The following is a 22,955-nucleotide window of genomic DNA, read 5'->3' on the forward strand; positions in this document are numbered from 1 at the left end:
TCACACTGCATCATGTCGAAGAAGATGTGGGATGGTGGCCTTGCGCAGCTCCGTCTCGGGGATCAGCGTCATCTCCAACATGGGGCCGACCATTTCCGGAATGAACTTTATCTTGTGCTGACCTTGAGTAAAGACACGCATTCGTTAGAAAAGTCTTTAAAAAAGGATTCTGGAATGGGCTTCAGTGGACACAAGGACACAGGCCACGCGATGTGGGTGCCGGGGGTGTGGGAATGAAGCATCCATGTCATCCGGGGGCATCATGGACGCCCAGCCTTGCATGGGAGAAGTGGACGGTGTCCTGATTGTTGTAACTGAAGCCACTAAAACATCCAATACGAAGTCTGTAGCCCTGACTTCTGTTAGAGGAGACCAACACCGTTTCACACGTACACGATGTGAGCCCACAGCGAAAGGAGGCGAGCAGCTCATGGGTCCCCAGCCTTGCACGGAGCGGGGCTGGGGACCCAACACCCGCATCTCAATTTGTGGACAATGAGTACGGGATAAGGCGAGGGCGTCTGAGCAGATGGTCCGGTCCTCTATAGCTCTGGCATCTTATAAAGAGGAGGTTTCCACCCAGCCGGGGTGGCTCAGTGGTTGAGCACCGACCTATGAATCAGGAGGTCACGATTCAATTCCCGGTCAGGGCACATTTCCGGGGTTGCGGGCTCCATCCCCAGTAGAGGGTATGCAGAAGGCAGCCCATCAATGACCCTCTCTCATCATTGATGTTTCTGTCTCTCTCTCCTTTTCCCTTCCTCTCTGGTATCAGTAAAAAAAAAATAATAAAACTATATATATATTTAAAGTTCTACCCTCTTTAGTGTCAAAAATCTTGAAATATCTTCATTTCACCCCATAATAATTTATATCATTTCATTTCCAACATATGCTAGAAGAATGCGCAAGAATTAAACGCTTGAATTATTTGAGGCATTTTGTGTTATTAACACCAGCAATTTATCCAGTTAATCAACCTTAATAGTAATTTTACACACTCAGAAAATAGAATCGATAGTCTAAAGAACTTGGTTTCGTTTATAACTCCGCTATTTGATACAGATTTCTAGACAGAGAACCATTTAACAAATCTGGCTCTTATAAATAACTATACTTCACATGCTACATAAGCCTCCTCTTAGTCTAACTTAATATATTTCTAACATTTGAATGGGGTGGACACAGTCACAAACTATAACCTTTGATGAGGAATCCGAATATAATAAAAACCTGAGGTTCTGCTTTTACTGAATAATTAATATTGTGACTAAGGCCAGACTCAGGGGATTCTCATCACTTCCCAGACGCTCCGTGTTTCTGAAAGGCGTGTAACAGCTGCGAGCCATTCTCTTAAAAACGCCATTATCCCCAGTCTCTCCGGTGACACTTTTCTTGTGTTTTGCCCAAAAATGTCAGAGCCAATGTTTCAGAAAATAGTTGACAGTGACAGCGAGTTGTTCATCAACCACAACTCGAGTGTCACGGAGCGCTCTGCTGGTCACGGCGGCTTTGACGCTCCCGGCTGGAGGGACAGGCGCTGACAAGTGGCTGTGGGCGCCAGGGTGGAAAAATACGCTACAGGGCACGGCGCCTCACCTTGGAGACACCCTGGCCCTGAATACGGGGGACTGGCCGGGGCCAGCGCCCAGCTTCGTGGTCAGGGCTCTGCCAGGACTTAACCGTCCAGAAGGAAGGCCCTCGAGGTGGGCAAAGTGGGGGCTGGTAGGGGCTGGGAAGACAAAGGCAAAGGGGGGTAACCGGGGGGCATCTGCAATCCTATCAACAAGAAAAAACAAACAAAAAAACACCAATAAAACATACTCTCGCCCTAACCGGTTTGGCTCAGTGGATAGAGCACTGGCCTGCGGACTGAAGGGTCCCAGGTTCGATTCCGGTCAAGGGCATGGACCTTGGTTTCGGGCACATCCCCAGTAGGGGGTGTGCAGGAGGCAGCTGATCGATGTTTCTCTCTCATCGATGTTTCTAACTCTCTATCCCTCTCCCTTCCTCTCTGTAAAAAATAAAAAAAATATATTTAAAACAAACAAACAAAAAGCAAACAACAAAAACATACTCTCAACAACCAGTAGGCCAAAGAAGAAATCAAAAGGGAAATGAGAAAACATCGGAGACAAAAGACAATGAGAACACAACATACCCCAACTTACGTGAGCGGCCAAAGCAGTACCAAGAGGGAAGTGAATAGTAATACACGCCTACATGGATTCCTTACCTTCAACACGCATGTCCCTATTGCTCTGATGGCGCGAGCATCTGAGTCGCCACCACCTGGTGGCAGCGGACCTAAAACCGGGTCGGGTTTGGAGTGGGGACTAGACCCTGGGGAAGGCAGAGTCGATGACACGGAGCCCATCTGATGGCACGTGTAACAGTAGGATGAGCTACGTGGTTGGATGAGTGAGGCGGTGGGGGAATGTTCCTGACGCCCAGGGCTGAGCTGTGGACACCTGACGCGGGAGTGGCTTTCCAGATGCTTCTATGTGCCCCACCCACCAGATTCTCCTCCTTTCACTTGGTCTCCCAGCTCTTACTTCCTGAAAAGAGTTCTGGCAACCAACAGCAATTTTTCCCCAAGGAGCAGAAGCCTCGGACATTTGTAGATGCCCCAACGCTGACGAACAGGGCCAATGCCGCCTCCCACCTCGGACGGGAGACGGTCCCCGATGGCCGAGACCGCGGCGACTCACCGAGGTTGTACCACATGTCCCTGATCTCGAAGCCGATCTGTCTCCTCATGTCTCCATACCTGAAAGGCAGGAAGGGGAAAAGCGCCCGGTCACTCTCAGGGCACGTGAAAATCAGACCAGGTTATTTGTAAGTGCGAGCCAGTCTTCCATCCCTGAGACGCATAAAGAGAAAACGGCGCCCCTTCCTTTGCCACCAAAGGGGATGGAAGGAGCTGGGAACCGCACTTACTCATCACCACACACTGCCCCCCCCACCCCACCCACTGTGGGACTTGGGGGAGGTGGTGAGAGTAATGAGAGAATGTCACTGTGTCACTGTCTTCACTCTCTAAGGGCAGGTGAGAGAGCCCAGCTCCTTGGCCCAAGGGTGGGGGTGGGGGGATGTTTTCCATGCCTGTTGTTAGCATCAGGCCCCTGCAGACCCTAGTGACCCCCCACACCCCCAGAACAGTGAGCCCTGGAGCCTACACTCAGAACAGGGCCGCCTCCTCCAATGCCCCCCCCCTCCTTCTTCATCAAGTTCAGTGCAAGGGAGGGCTTGGCGCCGCCTACTCTCAGCAGATATTCCCCCAAGTTTTTTGTTTACCAGGAAAACAAATGCTAATTTTCCTCCCCGTGGGCGGGGAGGGGTGTATGTTTCCAGAGTAAACAGAATGCCGAGGCTGCAGAAGATGAGCCTTTATGAGCTGGTGAGCAATTTACCTTTCCCTTTATTGCCCGAGGAAAAGGCTGATGTTAAACGTAATAACTGGTGGGATTAGCTAGAGCTTGTGGGTTCCCAGCCGCTTGTCCTCCTCCTGTCAGCTGACTGGCAGGGCCCCCTGAGTGCAGGCCACTGCGTGTGGCTGGGAAGTCACAGGGGAGTCAAAACCCCAGCCCGCGGCCACCTGAGGGTGAGGCCTCCGTGCAGACACCCCTGCCCGTCCTGTGCAGCAGGAGGGCGGCTGATGCAGGCCAGTCCGGATGGAGAATCTGAAGGTGGCGCCTCAGCCCCTCCCTAGAGGGACAGGCTGGTCCCCCGAGGACATTACCTTCCAGCCCAGCTCCACGACCACCCCCGGCCGGCTGTGCTGCAGTTTCCTGGGCTCAAGCCTCTGGCGGCACAGGGCTGGGCGGGAAGTCACACACTCACAGAATCCGAGGACGGCTGAGCCGCTGCCACCGCCGAGACCCCCTCTGAACCCCGCACCGCAGTGAGTGGCCTGGGGGTGGCACGGCCCAGGGACATCGGCCTGCCCGGGCGGACTCACTTGTTCAGGATCTTGGCTCTCTTGGCGCTTGAGAAGTTCTCCAGCTGCAGGGACTCCTGGGTGAGGAACGCGACCGCCAGGTGGAAGTAGTTGTTCCAGAGCTGAAGGCGACGGGGCAGAGGGTTAGCGGCTCAGCAGCGGCCGGCCACTCGGGGCACCTCGTCTGCCCAGCGCCCGAGGGCAGTGGCTCTCAGCCTCGGCTGCACATTAGAAGCACCTGGGAATCTTTTTAAAATCCTGATTTCTGGGCCTCACCCTCCGGAAATTCTGTGTCTTTGTTATGGGGTGAGGCCAAAACATTAGTAACAAAGACACATAATTTCCGGAGGAGGAGGCCCGGAAATCAGGATTTTAAAAAGATTCCCAGGTGATTCTAATGTGCAGCCAAGGTTGAGAGCCACTGGTCTAGGGAACGTTTCAAACCATGGGCCCTCTCCCCAGCTGCCAGCCGGCCGCCCCGGGTGGGGCTCCGGGCTGAGCGTGGGCTCAGTCCACGGCACGTGCTCCGACGCCCGCTCTGCCACACGCGTAGGGCAATCTCTCTCCTCTCCGTGCCTGGGTTTCACGCTGAGCTCAGGGGTGCAAAGCCACTTGCCGGCCTCCCACCACCACCTTAGAGGCTCTGAGAAAACCCTGGCAGCCACACTCCCGAGACCCCGTGGCCTCCCTGCCGTGTCCCTCCTGGTCCCCGATCCAGTACTTGCTCTTTGCACAGCTCCACCCCCTTCTTTACTAAATGGAGCAAATACCCAGAAGGCACAACGTTCAAGCCTGGGTTCCAACAGGACACATTGTAACCACCATGTCCACACCTTGGTGTGCGGATTAGAAAGAAAAGATGGTGCTCAGAGGAGAAATTTGTGGTAAAGGTCACTTCCCCTGCCTTTCTTCTCTCACCTGCAGCTCGAAGTTGGCTTGATCCAGGAATTTTTTGTTCAGCATATCTGCATACTGATTAATCGCTCGCAGGAAGACTCTGAAAGATCAAGAGGAAATTACATAATTACACACTCCGCTCCGGCCCCTCCGTGGGGCTGGCATTTCAATTAGACCCAATCCGAGGCGGTCGGGGAGGTGAGCTCTCCAGGTCCTGGGGAAGGTGGCGAGGTTTTGCCCAGGAAAAACCCAGACAATTACACGCAGATTTAATCGGGGGACATTAGCGCGTACAAGATAAAAGAAACAGACGGAAATAAGGGTGTCTGAATGTAACATGAAAAGCATCACTGGAAAACCCACTTCCAAAAAGGCGCAAATGAAACCCTTTGCTCAAGTCGCAGTGTCTAAACGTTACATATGACACTGGTCTTGGCTCGGCGGGCTTCGCAAAGTTAAGCTCTGACAGCGCTGTACCCCCTGGCGTGGCGGTTCGTCTAATTTCAGTATGATTTGTCCTATAATTCAAATGCTCATCTTGGTCACTGTTTACTTGTTTAAATAAAAAAATTTAAAAAACCTTTAATAGCGATGTAAGTGCTTTAACAAGAACTGTCGCAGGGATGCTGACTGATTAATGATGATGTACCATTTTCAGCACCCAGAGCAAAACATCGCATCCTTCCACGCCCTAACTTCTGTTTTTATGATGAAATATGCAATGTGGACTCTCGTACATGACTGAACCAAGCCTTCACCAGCTTGTTCATTTAGATTTTCTTTATTTTTTTAAAATATGTTTTTGGTTTTTTTTCAGAGAGAGGAAGGGTGAGGGAGAGAGAGGGTAGAATGATGAAGAGAATCATCGACCAGCTGCCTCCCTGCACGCCCCACACTGGGGATCGAGCCAGAAACCTGGGCATGTGCCCTGACCAGGAATCGAGCCCTGACCTCCGTGTTCATGGGCCAATGCTCAGCCACGGAGCCACGCCGACCGGGCTGGATTTGTTTATTACTCTTGAAAGTGTGGATGATAACAAAGCTTCCTCCAGATACAGCTTTAAGTGGCCCCTCTCTTTGCCCACAGGCAGGGTGCAGGAGGAATGCGCATGAGGGAACAGATAATAAAGCAACCTAACCAGGCAAGAGAAACCTCAACAGGGGATTCCTTAGGGAAGAATCTCCATCAGCTGCTGTCGTTCGTGAGTTAGTCCTGACACGTGTCAAAGTAGGGAAAATAAGCAGGAAACGCATTAGAAGCTTCTGTGTACAATCTGCTTCCCGTCACAGGAAACATGAAGATGATCACAAGCAGCCGCACGACCTCAGCAGGCTGCCTGCTCTTCAAGAGGAAGCTCAGACTTGGCTCAGCACAGCTCCAGATCCAGCCTTCGTGCTGGGAGCCGATGAGGGGGGAGGGCCAGGGATGCGAGTGGCCAGGCTCTGTCTGTGCTGAGCACAGTTGGAGGTGGGTTCAAAGACAGGGAAGCCCCCTAGACTGTTCCCAAATGGTCCTGTCTGCTGACTCACCCTCGTGCCCGCCAGGCCAAGTCAGCATCTGATAGATCGCATGTGCTCTCTAGGCGTTAGTCACAGGGATTAACAAATGGGTGAATGGATGGATGGTGGGATGGATGGATGGATGGATGGATGGATGGAGGGATGGATGGATGGATGGATGAGGGATGGATGGATGATGGATGGATGGATGGATGAGGGATGGATGGATGATGGATGGATGGATGGATGGATGGATGGATGGATGAATAAATGGATGGATAGATAGGTAGGTAGATGGATGAATGGATGATGGATGGATGGATGGATGGCCCGGATGAGGGATGGATGGATGAGGGATGGATGGATGAATAAATGGATGGATAGATAGGTAGGTAGATGGATGAATGGATGGATGAATGGATGAGGGATAGATGAGCTGGCCCAGAAGATGAGGCCTAAAATCAGAGGGCTCAGAGAGCCTAGAATATTTGGTAGTCTTTTGCTCTCCCTGGAGTCCTTGCATTTTGAGTAGGTTTTCCACTGTGAGGTTCTGCTCTTTTGAGGTTCTTGTTAACTGAACTTCTCATTAAACACTTGGCACTTATGGCTGGGCACGGTCCCCAGTCTCCTCCCCACCCCCAGAGCTAGTCCCCTGGGGGCAGAAACCTTGTCTTTGTCCATCAGAGCCCCCCAAGCATCTAAAGAGCCCTCACCACCGTGCGAGTCCTGAAAGGTTCTGACTAGGGAACCTCTGCTCGATCACCACACCACCACCTCCCAGCATCGGGGGACCAGGACCTCCCACCTGCCAAACAAGAAAAGCAGCAGGCCCGGCCTGCGCCTGCGCTGGTGGAGAGAATCCACCCTGTGGCCTCGAGCTCGCTTCATTCTCCGCACCCAACGTCGCCGTACAGGAGCACAGGGCACAAGAACAGAGGCCACGCGCGACACCGGCAACTTTCCGAGGACAGGAGAACAAGGTGCTGCCAGAGACGGGAAAGTGGGAGGTGGGTGCCAGGGGACAGGTCACGGTGACACGGCTGGTACCTGGCCAGAGCGAGGGACTCGCAGAAAAGATCCGCCGCTCTGTGCTCCGTGCACCAAGCCACTCACGTCTTACCCCAGAGAACCAGCGATTTCTAAGAAACAAGGCTTCGGGTGTGAGAATAAACGCCTTCAGGAATGCCCCCCACTGGTCAAAATGACACTGAACTTCAGTGAGCTGCCCCCTGAAAAGAATGCTGTAGTGTAATTCCCGCTGGTGTCGAATATGCATGTAATTGTTGTCTACACACAAACACACACACACTGACACACACACACACACACTCACACACACACTCACACACACACACACTCACACATACTCTCACACACACACACACACACTCACACACACACACGTACTCACACACTCACACTAACTTACACACACACTATTCTATCTCTTATCTTTTACCTATCATCTATCTATCAATCTATATCTATTTACCGACCTATCCACCTGACGTCCAGGTAATCATTTAGCTCCATGACCTTCAGAAAGCTGCTCAAGTTATTGAGATTCTCACGTTTTCAACCAAGAAATGAAAGTACAGGGCCTGTCAGCTCCGTGAACTGTGGATCGAAGGGTTGTCAGTGTGTGTGGGTTTGTAACTTGGAGCTTAAAGGTTGGAGAGATGAAGCCACCAAATACAGTCCTTTCAGCACGATCATCTCTGCTGACACTTCACAAAATGTCAGGGACACTGGCAGGAAGGCACCACGTCGGCCCCACGACTCCCACACTTCGCACGTCTTTAGGCGTCAGGCTGCGTGTGGTGGGGGCTCTGCCTGCAGGAGGCACAAGCCCTTCACCCACACACGTACAGAGGTCTCGCCAGCCCCGCCTCTCAGCCCACATCCCCGCTGTCTCCCCCAAAACACCGTGAATGCACGTGGAGACCATCCCCCAAGTCTGCCTGGTGGAGCAGAGCAGTGAAGGCTAACCTTACAGGGGGAACCCAGCCTAAATCCGCGTCTGCTACCTGCAGAGGGGACCGGCGAGGGCAAGGTAATCGGACCCTTTAACTATCGAAGCTCCTGGCAGTGCCAGGCACTACGGCGACTCCGTTCTGATGGCGCCACGGGCACTCCTGGCATCTCTGCTACTCGGCGTTGCTGCCAACAGCCGGGACGGCGAGGGGCCTTCTCGCTGCAGGGGAGGCAGGGAGAGGCCTCGGACGCAGGCGGAGGTCAGCGCCCCATTTCCCGCGTGGGGAGGCGGTTTGTTGCTGGTTTTTTATTCCTTTCCTAAACGTTACGTTAAGTTCCATAATTAGACTGTACATTTCACTGCGAGGGCATTTACATACCTCTGGCGTTAAAACAAGAGTTGCTTTTGGGGGGAAATGCATCTTTTAATAAAATGTCCTGCCCCACGTGGGTGGAAAGAAAGGAAACCAATTGGAAGTGACAAATTCTATCCCTGCAGACCCACAAGTCAAGGGACAGGAGCTGGGAAGTTGCCTTGAAGGGATTTCCGCGTCATCGGGGACTGCTGGGAAGGAGAAGCTACTGAGGTGAAGCGAGGAAAGGGGTGCCGAGAATGCAGGTGAGAGGAAAGGCGAGATGAGGCTTCCTCAGCGGCCGGCCTCCGGCCCCGCCCACACTTGGCCGCGTGGCTCTTTGTCAAGGGGAGTGGGGGGGACCCTGAACACTGAAGCCGGGAAGGAGCGGGAAAGCCAACGGCGTCAACTGCCATTGTTCCCCACACGGAGCGGCGTGTCCGTTTCCCAGATCTCCTGGTTTCGTTTTCAGATCACCAGGCGTCAGCATCCCTCACACTGCGAACTCGGTCCACAGTGCTCCCAGCCTCTGTGCGGGGCGGCCCTGGGGAAGCAGGCTCGGCCTGTGGTGGCCCCGGGAACACAGAGCATCTGGGGAGCGGCCGCCCTGGCGGGGACCGTGCCCTCCCTCCCTGCTGTGGGGTCTCCTGATCACAGCCCTGGCCCTGGGCGACTCTCTGACTCCGGCTCCATAGAGAGGCCCACCGGACGCACTGTGTTCGATTCCCGCCTGAACAGGACTGATGGCCAGTGAGCCACCGCGGCTGACAGCGAGGACTCCTGAGAGTGACAGCGTGACCAGAGCTCTCCTCTCCCTTTCCCTCCCCTCCCCTCCCCTCCCCTCCTCTCCCCTCCTTTCCCCTCCCCTCCTGCGTGACCAGCCCTGGCTTCGGCTGCTTGGCCCACAAGCATGCCCTGGGCACCTGGCATGTTCCACGCACGGCTGTGACCTCATGCAGCTCCAGCTGTTTACTGCTCACAAGCACACGGGGATGAATCACCTCACATTTTACAAGCGGGGACTTGCCGCCTTGTGCTTTCCACACCCTTGGTGGGCTCACCTCCCTCCCGGTCTCGCACCGTCTGCCTGGGACCCCTTTCTCCGGCCGCTCTCTGCTCTGCAGCCCCACCCCTCCCCTAGCTCTGACCTCATTCTGGGTCCATCATCCGGCCCAGGGCGTCCGAGCTGATGCTATCAAACCTGACGCGCTCCTGGCCACGTGGCCGCGCCAGAGGGAGCCCAGGGCGTCCGGTTCTACTTACGCAACTGCTCTCTGCCTGCCTGGCCCTGCGTGCCGGCCGCCCCGCCCTCCCCGCCAGCCTTCTGGAACGGCTCAGAATAGATGTGTGTTTTTAAACTAACTCCACATCTGCCTCTGCTCCCCCTGGCAGGCTCCTCTCTCCTGTTTTAAATGACCCTTTATTCCTTTCATGCTCTTCGAATCGCGTGTCTGCTACAGAGGAGAGGTGGGGAGTGGAAGCGTGAGAGCCCGCAAAGCCAGGCTCTGGGACCTGCTGCGAGGAGACGGCTCTGGGAGGGAGGGCGAGAGAGGAAGCCGGGAAGAGCCGGGAGCAGGCCCGATGCAGAAGGCGCTGCCTTACTTACTCCTGGATGAGCCGAGAGGTGGGCCCACTGCCTGCAGATGAATGACAATGGGCACCCGAGGAGCTGATGGGAGATGAACTAAGATCCAGGACGAATGGACCAGGGCCCGTGTCCTGTCGCCCCTGCCCCCTCGGAGCCCAGGAGGCTGGGCAGCTCTTTGCCCTGCTGGACACGCGGACGGCAGACCCCAGAGCAAGGCGAAGTCTGTCCGCTCCGAAGCGCACGACCCCGAAATGCGATCAGTAAAGCTAAGCCGCGCAGACACGTGGCCACGCTGGGCTCCGCCTCCGGAGGGGCTGGCGGCCACCATCCCCAGACGTGAGGGAGCCGGGCATCGCGTGGCTGAGCGGGAAGGAAATCAGGTTTCCTTGTTCCGTCTAGAAGATCACATTCACCAACTCAGCCGTCCACGGTCCACGTTTCTCCAGTTTTACCACCTGCATGCGGCCACGGGACGGGTCGTCGATGTTGCTATCAAGGAGAGACAGTGGGCGATCACGGGCGCTGCTCGCCGATCGCCGACCTTCTTCATGCCGAGCGACGGGTTACCCATAAACACGCGCAAGTGCTCCGGGAAGTGCCCGCCAGCCGCACACTCGTGCGCTAAGCTTCTTAATTGAAAATATAATCTGTGTTGCAGAGATTAAAATGTATTGGATTCATTTTGCCTCTATTCTTCCCCATTGTCCCACATACGTTTTCTTTATGCCACACAATCAAATTAGTTCCCTTGCTACGGAAATTATTCCGAGACAATAAAACAAGCTTATGGCGGGGCTATGGCTGCACGTCCCATTTCGGGGGAGGGGGGCGATTTCCTCGCTGAGGCGATCGCTGTCATCGCTGCTGGTTCCCTCCCTTTAGAGTCCTCGGTTTCTCCTCTTCCCCTTGCGCATCCGTGGGGAGGCGCCGTGCGGGTGGAGGGCGGAGGTGGGATGCGAGGCTGCGCCGGCACCCAGTCCCCTGCCAGGAGCAGCACAGCCTCCCGGGCTCTCTCTAGCCCTTGTCATTTTTTTCATAACACGTATTGGTCGCTGACGTTATATACCTGAGTGATACGCCTGCTGGGTCACTGTCAGAGCCCCGCCCAGTGGAAGGCAAACTTCACGAGGACATTATTCGTCCGCAGCATGAGGTCCCGGCTGGTACAGCAGGGCCGGGCACAGACGTAACCCAGCACCGCACACAGTGGAGACGAGACAATGTGCCCCGTGGAGGCCGAGGCGCGGGGAGCTGCCCGCTCACGGAGGTGGGGCAGGGGAGGGGAAAGGGATTGTGTTCATGCAAGGTGGCCTGGAGGCCCTGGCGCATGAACCTGAGGATGGGCACAGTGCCAGGCCCTCTGGCTTCCTGCAGTGCTTCCCCCGCGCAGGGCCTTTGCACACGCTGCCCCCCTCTCCCAGGAAGGGCGGCCGGTTCCCTGCCTGGAACACAGTGGGTCCTCTCCTTCCAGCCCCATCAGCTCCCAACCTTTCCCGTCGCTCTAGGCCCTCCCACCAGGCTCCTTAGAGCCTAGGTACCCTCGGCACGTGGTGCCTGGACCCCCTCTGTCGCTCTATGCTCCCTGGCCTGGTAGTTTGTGGGCGATGCCCAGTCCCCTGCCCACCCAGTGGACTCTCAGCTCTCTGACGGCAGGTGCCCATCTGCTCTGGCTCACATGCAGCCCCTGCATGACCCTTAGTAGACACTCAACAAGCCTGTGCATGGAAAAGGCATGTATAAACGTCACCGAGAAAAGGAGGCGGAAGCTCATCTATCATTTTCGATTTGGACGCCGTGGAACTTGGCCAACCGGACTCCCGCAGTGGCCTTATGCCCACGTCCGCCTCGAGGTGGGAAAGGGCCGTTATTAACTGCTGATCACGCTGTGCCCACGACATGCTTGCTGTGCAGGAGACCGGCTTGCCCTCAAGGCCACCGCCTTCCCCGCCCTCCAGCCACGTGGCCACACGGCCCATGGGCGCCAGGACAGCGCAGACTCCACAGGCTGAGAACCTCACGGCTTGCTGGCTGCGGTTGTTTAAACACCTGAGGGTCAGGGCCGGAGCACAGGGCACGCCCAGCAGCTGGGAAGATTTGGTGCCAGCTTTTCTAAGCCTGCAGCTTCCTTATCTCCACCGACCGTGCCCAGGAGGCGGCTCCGAGCCCCGCCATGGGTTCCGCTGCCCTCCGGGAGGCCGGGTGCGATCGGGTGTCAGTAAGTCACCGCCTCCCTGTGACCAGCCAACGAACACGGACCGGAACCCGGGTCCTGACTCCGGGCACCTAGTGCTCACACCACCTCACGGTCAGTTCTGGAGTCACAGGTCATTTTGGGGGTGCAGAGCCGCAGTGCCGGCTTGAGGCGGAGACACCCAGTCTGGGCGGCCCCCTGAGCGGCACCTGTAGGCACATGGCAGGCAGGTGGAGAGAGAAAAACCTCCAAGATTTTGATAAACCAGAGGATCCCCTATTACCACGGGTTTTACAAGGCACATCGTTTCCGTGCCTTTTTGGAAAAGGCTGTAGTGGACTCAGCCTGTCTCTCCTGGTCCAGCGTCAGGAACGCAGAGAGGGCACGGAGGGGGCACAGAGAGGTCATGGAGGGGGTGGCTGTTTCCGCTGGAGATGCTTGAATAAGACAGCGCGTGCCACCTTGCCCGACCCACAGGCTCCTACAAAAATACACATCTAATGAGGTCACACAGCTAGGACTGAAGCGGCTGAAACCCGGAGTGTGGGCTCAGAGAAGCTGTCAGCAAAGTCCAAAATAGCTTCACTAAGGTCTGTGGAACTGGGGGGAGGGGGGGGAGGGAAATAACTCAGGAAAAGGATGCCGCGTGGACACAGAGGCAGCCGCTCGTTTTAGCCAATGGCGGCCCAGGGAGCGCGGTGTTGGGTGAAACGTTTGATTATCGAAGGGAGTTGCTATGTTCCACACTGACACTTCCCAAGGCCTCAGGATGAGGGTCCTTGTTCTTGGTTCGGGGGGTCATTTCCAAGTCCATCTGACCCCCCTGGGGAGGTGGGGAGGGAGCGGGCAGAGGGGCAGCTGCCAGGGGACCGTGGGGCCCCGTCTCAGGCCCCAGGCTGGCGCACCTGTGCACCTGGGTTCCTTTGCAGGCAATGCCGGTTCCTGGGCCCACATGCAGCTGTCCTGCCAACACCGCCCCGAGGAGGGAGAGGCCACACGTCTTTGCCCAGCTCACCCACCGTCCGGGAAAAAGAGAGGAAGGACGGGAAGCCTCTGGCTTTTCACGCTCCGTTGAAAATGGGTCCAAGTCTCCCAAATGCGCCGCACAGCACGCACGGCTTCTCCTGACTCTGCCTCGACACGACTTCTGATTTCTAGAGAAAAGTCGACATTCCCCCCCACCTTCTAACCAGGACTCTGTCACCACTGGATAGATACAGCCCCTCATCTCCTTGTCCCCGAACTCTCCGGGTCAGGCCCCAACGCCCGTGCCAGCGGGGTGAGAGGGACCCCAGCTATTCAACGGATGCACGTCTGAGGCAGCCCTCGGGGCCGCTGCAGAGAACAGGGCGGTGCTGGGCAGCTCGGGCGGCCACACAGAGCTCCACAGACGGGGGCTCACACCACAGACATGTGTTCCTCACGGGCCTAGAGGCCAGACAGCCGAGATCACGTGTGGGCAGGCGGGTTCTCCCAAGGCCTCTCTCCTTGGCTGTAGATGGCCGCCTCCTCCCTGTGCCTCTGCATGGGCTTTCCCCCTTTTCTTAAAAGACGGCTGGTGTGGCTCAGTGGTTGAGCGTCGACCTATGAACCAGGAGGTCACGGATCGATTCCTGGTCAGGGCACAGGCCCCAGTTGCGGGCTTGATCACCAGTGTGGGGCATGCGAGAGGCAGCCGATCCATGTTTCTCTCTCATCATTGATGTTTCTCTCTCTCTCTACCTCTCCCCTCCTTTCTCTGAAATCAATAAAAACATATTTTTTATAAAGGGGGACCAGTCATATAGGACTAGGGTTGACCCTAATAATCTCAGCTTAACTTTAATTATTGGTGTGAAGGCCTAACCTCCAAATGCTGTGGTGTTATGAGGTCCTGGGGATTGGGCTTTGGCACAAATTGGGGGTTGGAGTGCATGATGCAGCCCATACAGGTTCGTTCCCCTGGAATCTTTCTTGTTTGTTTATTTATTTTTCTTCTTGACTAGGTTTAACAGCCCACGGGACAGGCTGCCCAGGAAGCACCCGCCTGGACGTTTGGTGTTAATTATGTTTCCTCGCCAACACCCTGGGGCACCAGATCCCATCCTCTCTCATGGAGGAGGCCCGCCTCCCACGATGCCACCTGGATCACCCCTGGGCATAAGGAAGGAGGAGCTGGAAGAGGAGGCACCGGGGGCCAGCCCCAGCCGCGTGGGAACGGGCACTCGCGTCTCCTCCGCGGGCACTGCCCACGCTGCCACGATCGCGGCTGCTATCTGCCCATCTGCACGGGAGGTGCCCGGGAAGCGGGGCCCAGCTTCTCCATCTCTGAATCCCCAAGGCACAGGGCCCGGGCACAGCACATGCTCTCCACACAGCCCGCCCTCGAGTGGCGGTACCAGGAATGCTGGGCCGACGAGCCCCGTGCCAGCCCCGGCCGTGCTGAGCCAGGCCAGGCCTCACATAGATGAACTTCCCCAGACAGACCAGGTCACTGCCCACAGCCCCTTCCCAGACGGATCTGGGGAGACCCTGACACCAGCCCCTCTCCCCACTGAAGTGCTGCTGGGGCCCAGCTGGCCCCTCTCCATCGGAGGGAAAGGGCTTTCGTCGCATCCTGACTCCTGGTTTTCAACAGAAACTAACCCTGGAGCGGAATACATGAGGCTTTGCTGTCTGCACACCAGCATTCACAATCACTCGGCGAGGCAGCCGCTCCGGGGCCAGAGGGCGCTCAGAATCACTCACAACGAGCAACACCCATTGCTAAGGGCAGTTGTTAAGGTTGGTCTGGGCTTTTCCCCAACAAAGTGATGCTCATCTCAGACGCCAGCAGGTGCAGCTGACCCACGGCTGGTCCAGACCCTTCTCAAGTACCCGCCCCTCGTTCCTGTCTAGGTCTTTGGCCTTTGCTATTCCCTTCTCCTTTCTTCAGCATGTAGTTGGGGAAATAATCTATCAAATCACACTTAAGTGCGCGTGCGCGCGCACACACACATACAACCCCCCAACCCCCAATCTAAACATTCCACGCCATGGAGAGCATGGCGAGGGCCCGTCCTCTCTTGTTTTTAGGTTGTACTAAAAATAGACGACATTCCCGTAGCCCAGCCCCTGAGGAGTTCCTGTCATGAGCAGGCTCATCAGCTGAAGTGTGAGAGCAGGTGCGTGCAAGACGCTCCCCAGGGAGGGACGTACTTCCCGTGTTAGTATCCGTGGGCATGCCTAGCCCTCCGACAGCGGAGCCAAAACCACCACGTGAAATTGGTCCCACATAAAACCTCTCCCAGGACAAACCAACTGTGTACATCAGAGAGAGCTGCTATGCAGAATCACACACACACACACCCAGATGAGATGCACACACACATACACACCCAGATCAGATGTCCACACACACACACACACACACACACACCCAGGTCAGATGTACACACACCCAGATGAGATGCACACACACACACCCAGATCAGATGTACACACATACACACACACACACACACAGATGAGATGCACACACACACACCCAGATCAGATGTACACACATACACACACACACACACCCAGATGAGATGCACACACACACACACACGTCAGATACACAGACACACACGCACCCAGATGAGATGCACACACATACTCACCCAGGTCATGCGCACACATGCACACACACCCAGATCAGATGCATGCCCGCACCCCAGGAGAACGGTTAAACAGCGTGGTCTATCCGTACAGTGGATTATTACTCAGCCTCAAGAAGGAACGGGCACACAGGCTTGTTGCTAAGCAAAACAAGCCAATCACAAAAAGACAAACACTGAGGGATTCCACTCACACCGGGTTACCTGGAGCCGTCCCACTCTGGGGACAGAAAGCAGGGTGCTGGCTGCCAGGAGCGGGCAGGTGTGCGAGGGTGAAATGGAGAGCGAGTTTGACGGGTGCAGAACTGCAGCTCTGTAAGATGACAGCGTTCTGGCACGACCCATGGGGATGGACTTAGCCCTGCTGAACTGAGCACTGAATTCTGTGTTATGGGTATGTTACCACCATTAACATTTATTAAACATTTTAATTAAAACAAACGAAAGCAGCCAGCAGGCTACGACACAGGAAGGGCTTTGGCGCTGCGCCAAACAGCCCATCGCTGCTGCTCTTCGTGGCCACCTTTCCAGCTGCGTGGACAGCAGGTTAAGGGACCCCTTGTCATGCTGTGAAACTGGGACCGCCTCTGTGCTGGGGGTGCCCGGGGCGGTGGGCAGAGGTGAAATGAGATCATCCGAGGCTGCCGACCCGCAGACCATCCCCAGATCAGAGAGTTCGGGGGGCCAGCCCGGCCACCGGGACAGAAAGACTCAACGGGGGCCTGGGCCCCTGGAGAGGACGAGGCAACTCGGGCTGAGGGAAGCTGCAAGGACGCGAGAACTCAAGGGGCTTCAGTAACTCCCGGACCCACCACAGCGAGGAGGGCACCATTCTCGTCGCGGAGGCCGGTGCAAGAAATGGCCTCGCTGAAGACACAGAAACCCTGCGCAGGGGAAGGGGTGAGAGGGCGGTGCCAGGTGGGGCGGGTGCCAAGGGCACTGGGAGGATACGGGGGGGGGGGGGCGCATGAGCCTCTAGAAAGGCGGCCTGTGCTGGTTGGCGAGCAGCCGGGACTGATGAGAACCTGCCCTAGGAGAACGGCCTTGAACGCTGGCTCCAGGCTCCTCCCTGTCTCTGGACTGGAATCGAGTCTGGGTTTTACTGAGCGCTCCGGGACATCCGTGTGCGCTGGGCCAGCACGGGGAGGGCCCCCTGGCCCAGAGCTGGGTCCCAAAGGAGAAACCCCACTAAAGAGGCATGGAGCCAGGCTGGCCCCGGCGCAGCATCCCACGCCGCCCTGCTCGCACTCGCTCCAGCTGCGTGCTCTGCCCTGGGCTCTGGCTGCCTGTCTTCCCTCTCGCCCTGCATCTGACAGGAGGTAACAGGAGGTAACTCAGCCTCCTGGTCGGGGCAGTCGGACGCTGTGGCCACGGGCGCCGGCGGCTGCGGAGTTTATTTCCTCCTACTTCATGGCAACCGAGGCATTAAATAGCCTTTAATCGCCGCTGTCCCTTGCCTGCTCCGTGGCCACTCCTGTGGCTTGGAAATCCAATATGAGAAATCCTCCTTTATGGCAGCCTCCGTAGCTGGGAGCAAAGCAATTTGGAGACCGTGTTTATGAGGACGGCTTGTGCATCCTCTGCTTCTGTTACAAATTAATTCCTCGCTTGGGCGGCACTTACAAAACGCACAGTTTAAGGAATATAAATGGGTTATCAACCTGCCGCCAGATAAACAGCCAGGGAAGGTGCCGCTCATCGACGAATCGATAGGAACGCGCGACGGAGCCCAGCTCGCTCCTCACCACCCGGGCTTCCCGGGTAACGTGGCCCCGAGCAAGGAGGGAGCAAGACCTGTGTCCTTACTTCCCAGCGTGATGTGCTTCTTCTATGGGGGAGGCGGGCAGGGGGGTGTGGGATGCAGCGGGCAACACGCTCCCCCTCACAGATGATCCCAAGCCTAGTTTTCAGTTTTAATGCTCACCGGGGCCTTGACAAAGCACGCGGAGCGAGGGATCCCCCTGACCCTGCACAGGAGACGCGAGGGAAGTTCTTCATGTTGAGCCGTCTCCTTGATTGAACACCTCCTACCTCCACGTTAAATCAATCTCAGATGGAACTCAATGGCTGTACGTCATGGAGGTTCATCAGTAGACCCACATTTAAAAAAGGCATTAGCCCTACGTTTAAGAAAAAAGCAAAAAAGGGAAAAGTATAAGAGATGCATTTATATAAAAATAAAGTGATCAAGGTGTGTGATAATGAAGAAGACAGCTCCGCCAGTCAGGTGAGTCACCTGACTGGGTGGACCACACGAGGTTCCGTCTACTTCACCGCGTCACAGGGACGCCAGAAACCTCGCGTGTTCCTGTGTCTGTGACGAGCGAAGATGCAGAAACTCGTAGTTCTGCTCCTCACCACAGAGGGGCTTATCCTCTGAAGTACATGAGGGACCCGCTAAGATCATCTCGGGGCTGAGTGACAACCTGCGAGGACGATGCCCCACAGAATCGCAGTTTCAATTCATCTGTGCGTGCCGGTCCCCCTGCCTGCTTTCCACGCTCAGCTCCCGACCCTCCGTACCCCTGGGGCGCAGACGGAACTGTACGTCCTGAGAGGCATGGCACACGTGGCTCCCACACCCCGTGCCCTTCCCACTCAAAGACGCTCGGCCTAGCAAACTGTGCAAACACGTGAGAACTATCCCCAGAGTGGCGTCCACACCAAACTCCCCTGGGCCAGGCTGGGCCAGAGTGTGTCCTTCCTGCGAGAGAGCCCACATTGTGGTTGGTTGTGCGTATGAATTGTGGTCCGATTGGTATACAAGGTTATAGAGACTAGAGGCCCAATGCACGAAATTCGTGCAAGAGTAGGCCTTCCTTCATCCGGCTGCCGGCACCGGCTTCCCTCCAGCAGCAGGGACCTGGGCTTCCCTCGAAGAGGGAGGACCCGCCCACCTACCACAGCCCGCCAGTCAGTGGCCTGGGCCTCCCTCTTTGGGGCAATCATGGAGCCCCCAATTGATCGCCCCACTGGCCAGTGGCCTGGGCCTCCCCTGCGGGGCGATCATGGGGCGATGGCCGGACCCCCGACCAATCGCATCGCAGCCTCCTTGGCTGGCCTGGCGCCAGTGGGTGTCATAGCGTGGTCCCGGATAGTCGTCCGGATGGTCGTTCCGCTGTTCGGCCATCCTGTCTAATTAGCATATTGTGCATTTATTATTATAGATTTCAGGTATATGACATTACAATTGGATATTTGTAATCCACACTGTTTTTTTCTTTCATTGTGGTCCGACTGGTATACAAGGTTATATATATCTCAGGTGCATGATGTTATGACGGGCTACCCGTAGCCCGCACTGCATTGGGCGTGGCCCTGTCAATGCACTGGGTAACATGATACCCTCTCTCCATCCTACACTAAGTTTTGTTTTAACCCCAGCACCTTACCCACGTGTCAGTCACTGCTGAGCAAGGAGACTAACTCAAGCGCGGACGAGGGCTCTGTCCTTGACCAAACGTTAGCCATGCGCCCAGGAGCCGTCTTCTCGACTCAGCCTCAACGTTGGCCCCCACTCCGGCCCCAGCTGGCCCTTCACAGCCCAGTTTTAGCGAGAACCCCGCTGAATCCATCGGAGGGAATCGCCACCCTCATGTCCTATCGAGTTCCTCTATCCCCCACTTCGATGCCTCAGCCCTTGGCTGCCTTCAGCAAGAATCCTGTTAGCTTGGCCCCTGGATGTCTCCTGTTAGTAACTGCCATCCACTGACCCTCCTCCCCACCTGCTCTGAGGATATAAATCCCCTCTTGTCCTTGTTGAATCCCTACTGAAGCCCAACCTCGCTCCCTCACTGCAATCGCCTCGGCCCTATCCTGGTGGCCCCGATAAAGTCTTCCCTGCTGTTGCAAAGTGTCTGAGCCGTTTTTAAATGGTGGGCAGAGTTGCCCAGCCCATGTGGCTCAGTGGTCTGAGCATCATCCCCTGCACCGGGAGGTCACGGCTCGTGTCCCAGTCAGAGCATGTGCCTGAGGTGCTGGCTTGATCCCCAGGAGGGGGTGCGCAGGAGGCAGCAGATGGGTGTTTCTCATCGACGTTTCCATCTTTCTCCCCCTCTCCCTTCCTCTCTCTCAAAAATCAATAAAAACATTTTTTTTAAAAAAGAAGATTGGCTTCCAATTTCCATTTATAAAAACAAACAAAAACCTCCAACAGCAGAGAACAGTGTTTTGGGTTTTCATTGCAAACTTAAACACCAGAGGGAATCATGTGTCAGTTTGGTAAAACAAATTTGCCACCACAGCGGTGCTTCACGGAGCTGGAAATGCAGAGAATGACACAGCCTTCCCGGTGACCTAGACCCGCGATCCCTGCCCCGGGCTGTCCCACTGTGCGCTGTCATGACAACTCGCTCGGAAAGGCCTCCTTCCCGCGGTGCCTGACAACGCTCACAGGCCTCCGGAGCTCAGAGCCGGGAAAGCTGCACCGCGGACAGAGCCGCGCTCCTGCCCACCATCCGCGTCCCCGAAAAGGCCCCGAGCAAAGGAACGGGTTAGAAACAAACCTGACCCCAGTGTCCCCTCCCCTGTGTCCTCTGAGCCACATGTCCACGCAGGGGCCGCAGCTTCCCACACTGCACCCCGGAGAGTGGATTCTGTGTGCGTGTGTACGTGTGTGTGTGTGTGGGGGGGGGTATGTGGGGGTGGGGGACACCTTTGCTGTCCTCAAATCGCCTGTATTAGCAGTCACACTTCTGCTCAGAGGCCGGCAGAGCGAACAGGAGCACAGATCAGGCTCGGAAGCCCCTCAGAGAGGAGGAAGGGGTGCATCCCATCTTCTCTACCTCGACCGAAACCTTCGGCCTCGGGTTCTAGACGGGGCCCATGGCCGCAGCAGGAGGGGACGCCAGTCTCAGCCACCAGAGGCGCCTCCGGCTCGTACAAACCTAAACCTGCGGTTAGCACCGGGCTCAGCAAAGGTCCTCTCGGGCACCTGTCCAGCCCATGACGGCTGTGTGTGCGCACCTGTGCCCGAGCGGCTGGAGCGGCCTTCTTCTCCACAGCCCCACCGGCACAGGCCATGCCCTCCAGTGGTTAGGGCACGGCGCCACCGCCACACTATGGGACAGGGCTCAGCAATGAAAGGAAAAACCCCTTCAAGACAGACAATATCTGGGATGGCTCTCAAGGAAATGAAGCTGGGCGGAAACAGCCACTCTGGGAAGGCTGCGTATCACAGGGTTCCCATCTCCAGAACGTTCTCCGTAATGAAGGCATTACGGAGCGGAGGAGATTAGCGTGGCCAGGGCTCAGGGAGGCGGAGGGGAGGGGGCGAGCCGCTGTGGCGGTAGAAGGGACCCAGGGACCCTGTGATGAAGCTGGCTGCTTCCTGGCTGTGCTGTTGGTCATGCGACTCTACACTTGTGACCAAATTGCACAGAGCTAAATACACACACGTACACACAAGCGACGAGTGCATAAAACTAGGGACATCTGCAGAACATCCGACCGCAGCAACATCAATTTCGTGTCTGTGATATAGTGTGCAGGGTGTTACCACTGGAGGACATTGGGTAAAAGGCATACGGGGATCTCTCTGTACTATTTCTTACAACTGCACGGCAATCCGCAATTATCTCAAAATAAAAAGTTCAAGAAATGCAATTAAAAATTGTTTCCCACTCAAAACCACCTTCGTCTTCATTCTGAATATCACAGAAAAGGAGCCTGGTGGCACTATATGAACATGCGCACGGCACTAACATATGAAATGACTAGAGCAAAACCTAGCGGGAGAAAATTCACATCCTCCATTAACTCCTTTTTTTTTAAACCCATGATCTCTGGCATTCATTGTAATAAAATCCACGCAAGACATACAAGAAACAAGACATACTCGCAGCCCAAGACCTCCCTTCTCCCCAAAAGATGGTAGAATCAGACCCATCAAAGCTATTAAAGGGATTCTGATGAGCAAAAATCGCCAAGTGGAAATTCCGTAAGAAATTAAGAACACAGTGCATGGTTTGCCAGATTACACGACAGAAGAAAAAAAACAAAATGGAACTTGAAGATATTGTAGAAAAAATATCTACACGAAAATACAGACATAAAATGGATGGAAGAGACAAATTCAAGAGACATGGGCCCTGTGATAGAAGGGCTAACACACAAGTAACTGAGCTCCGGGGAAAAGAGAGAACAGGATGAGAGTGAAGCAATAACAAGACACGGAGCCAAGCGGTGTAGCAACAGATGAACAAGAAACCACACACCTGGGCACACAGAGCTACAGGGCGACGCCATTTCTCACCGTGCAGACCGGCAAAATGCATGTTTGGCAACACGATACGTTGGAGGAACTACGAGGAAATGCTCACTTACAAATAAAAAATGGAAATTAGTAAAAATTCTATAACCCTACATTGGAATTGGAAAGACCACTATGGATTCATGTTGTTGCTTTTTCTACTGAAAATGTATTCCCCAGCTCTGCCCACTACAAGGCTAGGAAACATGACTAACTCACTTGCAGTAAGCACCATTACTTCCCAGCGTGGGGTCTCCAAAAACAATGCCCACGAAAGGCAACTCCAGCTCAAGGGTTAATTCCAGGTGGAGAGCAGGAAAAGGACTAGACCAGTGATGGCGAACCTTTTGAGCTCGGCATGTCAGCATTTTGAAAAACCCTAACTTAACTCTGCCGCCGTGTCACATATAGAAATTTTTTGATATTTATTTTATATATTTAAATGCCATTTAACAAAGAAAAATCAAAAAAATGAGTTCGCCATTGGTTCGTGTCATAGGTTCGCCATCACAGGACTAGACCAACCTGGGGCATCAAACGGTTACCCACAACGACTTGGGCTGTGTGACCAGGCGGACAGGTGAGAGTCCCACGGGCCCAAAAGGGACAAGGTAAGCAACAAAAACAATAATGATGCCAACA

General features: G+C 55.4%; 1 protein-coding gene across 1 annotated transcript in view; it reads right to left on the reverse strand.

Annotated features, from left to right (window-relative positions):
- LOC102443158 (dedicator of cytokinesis protein 1) overlaps positions 1 to 22,955 on the reverse strand; it is a 139,550-nt gene that overhangs the window by 43,688 nt on the left and 72,907 nt on the right. Inside the window, 5 exon segments of the mRNA XM_023745881.1 lie at positions 5 to 26; positions 28 to 122; positions 2,712 to 2,770; positions 3,962 to 4,062; positions 4,859 to 4,937. Of these exon segments, the coding sequence (XP_023601649.1) occupies positions 5 to 26; positions 28 to 122; positions 2,712 to 2,770; positions 3,962 to 4,062; positions 4,859 to 4,937 (356 nt within the window).

This window comes from Myotis lucifugus, unplaced genomic scaffold, assembly GCF_000147115.1.
Source record: "Myotis lucifugus unplaced genomic scaffold, Myoluc2.0 scaffold_599, whole genome shotgun sequence".
NCBI lineage: Eukaryota > Metazoa > Chordata > Mammalia > Chiroptera > Vespertilionidae > Myotis > Myotis lucifugus.